Source organism: Poromitra crassiceps (assembly GCF_964638095.1).
Source record: "Poromitra crassiceps genome assembly, chromosome: 14".
Lineage (NCBI taxonomy): Eukaryota > Metazoa > Chordata > Actinopteri > Beryciformes > Melamphaidae > Poromitra > Poromitra crassiceps.
Genome location: NC_139633.1, coordinates 18,709,037 through 18,713,831, shown reverse-complemented (window position 1 = coordinate 18,713,831; position 4,795 = coordinate 18,709,037). Strand labels below are relative to the sequence as shown.

At 43.8% G+C, this 4,795-nt stretch overlaps 1 protein-coding gene across 1 annotated transcript; it reads right to left on the bottom strand.

The window, feature by feature from the left end:
• Positions 1-826: 826 nt before the first annotated feature.
• Positions 827-2,661, bottom strand: adma (adrenomedullin a; the record flags this gene model as incomplete). The annotated part of the gene is made up of 3 exons (XM_083650848.1): positions 827-2,127; positions 2,305-2,430; positions 2,567-2,661. The coding sequence occupies 3 exons, from the start codon at positions 2,659-2,661 to the stop codon at positions 1,809-1,811; spliced, it is 540 nt and encodes a 179-aa protein (XP_083506974.1). The 3' UTR covers positions 827-1,808.
• Between the last annotated feature and the right edge of the window lie 2,134 nt (positions 2,662-4,795).

The window sequence follows — 4,795 nt, the reverse complement described above, 5'->3', positions numbered from 1 at the left end:
ATCGAAGTGTGAAGTTCCACACCGGGGATGAGTGACGGTAAGGAAAGGACCAGATGCATAAAGATGGCCACCTCCTATATCCTCAAGTATATGCTTCATGAATATTACCCCACATTTTCCATACTTCCTGTCCAGATTGGCATGGGCAGATGTTGACACTTGTGCACTTTGCAGTGTGGGATTGGTCTGAAAGAAATTGTGACAAAACCAGAAAGCGACCATCTTTATGTTCCTGGTCGCGTTTTAGGTGGTGTAGTCTAGACGCCCCCAACAGTGTGACAGAGAGGGTGATAATGTGTCGAGTAAGGAGGTCTGCCTGCTGCTCAGTCTCTGGGGTCTGCCTGATTTCAGAGAGGTCGCGATCAGCGCTTTGTCGTGGCAGTTTTCTGCAATGCTCTCTGAGCACAGCGCAGGAATGTCAGAGCGGAACCCCCCGCATGGTCCCCTGATGTCCCAACCATCTAGCATTGAATACAGATGGAGCTAAAGCCTCAGCCTCCTCTAATGGCGCTGAGGCTGCTTCGCGGTGTGGGCTGAGCCAACAAATATGCATTGAACCCAGCAGGAATGCATGCGCCTGGCACCCTGTCTGCCCTTTAGGGTGGGGGGCGGGCGGGTCACAAGAGAGGGGATGACGTGGGGGGGGGGGGGGGGGGCTCTAATGAGACCCTGTAATCACTTAACAGAGACCAGGTGCTCTGTGTCTAGCAGAGCACTGCAGACAATGGAACGCCACATTCAATTTACAAGAGCCACGAACAAAGAAGGTCTGGACAAGGTCTACTTTTTGTATGCAAAAATGTTTATTGTATGACAATGTTGACACAAATAAAATAGAGCGCATTTACAAATATATTATATAACATACCTATAAAACAGATATCCTATTACCACAGTTTGTAAAAAATAATAATAATGACCAATAGCTACAATGCCCTTATATATTTCTTCCTGTACAAAAATAGTTCTATTTGCATAAGTATTTTAATGTAACCTCTATATAACATTTAAATAATGCAATTCCACAGATTTTAACATATATACATATAACTGCAATAAAAATATACAAATATAGATTGCACATGTGTTTATACAAACAATATCAATTTCAAGTATATTTCAATCCATTGTGGACTGGCACATTATCTCACAGAATCTAAGGCAGTTTCCCCTTATACAGTGTCCAAAAACTTGACATAGACTGAAAGCTGCATAGCTCCTTAGTATAAGTCTATCTCCCTGTTTGGCATTGTGATTAAGATGTCTTTTCCTGATGATTTATTTGACTTTAAGTCCAAATGGAAAAGTGCAGACAAGTACTGTCAGTTTGAAAGGGTAGCATAATCCTTAGAGGATAGAACTTTTCAAAGTCCTGGCCTTGAGGAAGAGGTGTGTAAAGTCCCAGTATGTTAGAGTAGAGTTCCCCTCTTTAACCTGGAGGTGTCTCCACTTTGCCAGGCGTTAGCGCTCTTCTTCCTTCCCCTCTGCCAAGCAGAGAGCAGCACCTGTAGTGGCTCCACGCTGTGCCATCCAGTGCCTGTAGGCCAGCTGCAGCTGTTTGCACACTCTGCATCGCCAAAGCTGCTCAGCTCAGCTTCCACAGAAACTCAGTGCAGCCAATCTTGCTCTGACTCAGTCCTCATCCCCTGGAAGAAGAAAAAAATGTGCCGGAGAATACTTGGCAAGAGTCTGAGGCATTTGGAGAATTTTAGAAGAGAGCAGAGAGCTGCTCCCCTCCCTCTCGTTCCCATCTCCTCCCCGCAGTGTCCCGCTCATGTCCGTCTGAGGAGAGCCTCCAGCTTGTGAACTTACGAGGCAGGTTTGCTCCACACGGGCCTCAGCCTGCCGGCCTCCAGCTTCAGCGAGACTCTGTGCACTGGGAGAGAGACTCTGTCCACTGGGAGAGAGACTCTGTCTGACTCTGACTCTGGGAGAGAGCGACGCCTCCGGCCGTACCCCTGTGGGCTGATCTTGTCAATGGGGGCACTTCCGATCTTCAACTTGTTGTTGAGCTGGTGGAGGCGGTGTGCCAGGTCGTGCACGGTGCAGGTGCCCAGGGAACAGCCTGGCCTTCTTGACTGGTTCACTGTAGGCTTGGACCTCTTGGTTCGGACGCTGATGCCAACGCTGGGGAAAGAAAGACAAGAGAGGGGACATGAATCCATGCTCTGCATTCCTGAGTGGCTTCTAGCTCAGTCTGTCCCTGCAACGTTTGTGTGCTTTTTCTTTGACCAGTACAATATAAAATGACATGGTAAATTGCTGATATTGTTTGTCTACGGATTGTATGGTATGTGCTCTTACCTTGAATGTGGAATCAGAGTATCTTTGATGTCTTCTGGTCTGACAAACTGCTCAGACTCTGCTGTGCTGTCTGCAGATACGCTGTTAAGATCCCGTCTCAATCTGCTCTCGAGCCATGCACTCAGCCTGGGAGAAGACAGGAAAAAACCCATTAGCCCAGGGCAGATCATTCAGGTAGCATCTGCTCTCAGAGAGCTCATCCGTTGTCTACTGAAAATGATCTCATTCATTTTGAGGCCATTGCAAATGAATGAAGACTCACCTCTTTTTCAACCCCGGTTTCATTTCAAGTTCCACACAGTGTGCTACTGTGGCCAGTAGACAGCAATAGAGGAAGGACTGGATGATCAATTTCATTTTGACTCGGATCCTCTGTGGAGAAGAGAGAAAACGTTTGTCAGTTATTTACTTATAATATCAATTAATATATAACTTGCGAAATTTCCCCCTTGTTCCTCTATGCATGTGAAGCTCCCTCAGATGCCCTGACAGCCACACTGCTTACACAAGAGTCCAAAAGCCAAGTTATTTGCACTTATCATTCATTTATTTAAAAAGTCAAGCTGAGGTCAGATTTTGCTTGGTTAAGTAAACTTACAGCCATGCTTCAGGGCCCCTGGCCAATGAAGCAAAGGACACTGTCTAGGAAATGAGGGCTCCAAAATAGACTCGGCTCAAAAAGTCCAAGGAAAAGCACATGCTACTCAGCTCATTCACCTGCTTAAATAACCCCACTCAGCAAAAATAAGTCTAAGTCTAAGTCTACTTAGTCTAAGTCTAAGTACTTCTGTGCCGCCAGATGTCTTTTACACACCTTAGAGTGCAACTCCCCCCACATGCAGGCACACACACTGAGTGCTGCACTCCTTATATAACTAGACAGATAACCTGTCCTTGTCCATAAGGATCAAGCCATCAGCTGGGAGCACACAGCAAATCACAACAATGTCTTCTTCAACAGAAAGTGCAACATACCTGTTGGTTCTTTGATAATTCACTTGGATGAGACAAGTCTTCTACGAAAGAATAGTCCACAGGGTTCTTGATGTTGCTACTGGTCCTGTAAGGCAGCTGTGACACTCGGCTAATAGCCCATACACACCAGACGGCAGCCTTTATACAGGAGGTGGGAGGGGCTCTCATTGACTGACACACACACTGTCTCATCCATTTCCCCCACCCCATCAGGACCTTGACTGTGCTGGTGGTGCTGCTGCTAGTACACGTATACGACAGTACAACACAATGAAATATCACAAGTTATAATCAAATCATTTAAAATGCTACAGGGAACAATATTTATAGCACACTGGGTGAATGAGATTCAGCCATTATACTGTATATTGTTGTTGCCATTTTATGAGTCGCAATATTGTAGTTTTTCACAGGACAGTATTAGGGGTGCATCAATTAATTAGTTAAAAATTGATTTATAATATTTCAAGAAATCTAATCAAAAACAGTTATGTAGGCCTAAGTAAAAATACTCCCAACTATCCCAATCAAACAACAGTGTTTCGGTCTCAGGCAACTGCTTCATTCCCCAAGTGCAGGAGGGGGAGGTTTTCATTGCTTTTCTATTGAGATTTTCTATTTTCTAATTAATCTAAATGATGACAATAAAAAGACTGTTATCTTGACATATTTGATATTGAAGGTCAAAGAGGTATGGATTTTGTCTTGTTTGCATTCAACCCAACTTGTTTTTTGTAATTTAAGGAATGCACATAGTCTAGTTGAAAGGCACTCCCTGAAGTTCATTGTCAGCTTGAAATGGTTTTGACAGAGAGAGAGACAGAGACAAACACTGAGTCACTAATTAAATAGGCTATAGTAAGTATGCCAAACTGTAAACCCAATATACTCAATGTATTTGTTTGTAAAGGACAAATATGTGACGCCAAACTAACCATTGAATTTATTTTGATATTTGGATAAACGCTAAATGGAATTTTACAATGATCTAAAAATAAATCCAGAGTCGGAATATGGACTTGAACAACAACAGCCCGTGAAGTATGAACAATATTGGCTTAAAAAACATTTTCTAAACGATTCCTCTGATTTGTAGCTTTTAGAAATGATATGACTTGAGGAATGCACAGGCATGAATCTATGGTAATGGGAGAGCCATCAAGTCTGCCTCCTCGTCTCGGAGGATAGCTCCCCCTCGTATTGTTGGACTTCATCTGACGCCTCCTTGAGTGAGTCACTCTAGACCTGTACACAGTTATTATACAAGACTACACTTTGCATCCATGTGTGTTTATATAAAAGCTAAATAAGTGAAACCAGTACAGACTGAACGATATTTCAACATGTTGCAGCGAAAAAGAAGATGTAATGTGTGTGTGGCTCAAAACAACATCCATGTCAGTGGGGGTCATGAGGCAGATGTCGATTATAAGCCCCCGGGGGCAAATATGCACAGAATATGCCATCAGGAATAACACATTTGGGGGTAACAACTTTTTTGTTGATCATAGCCTTC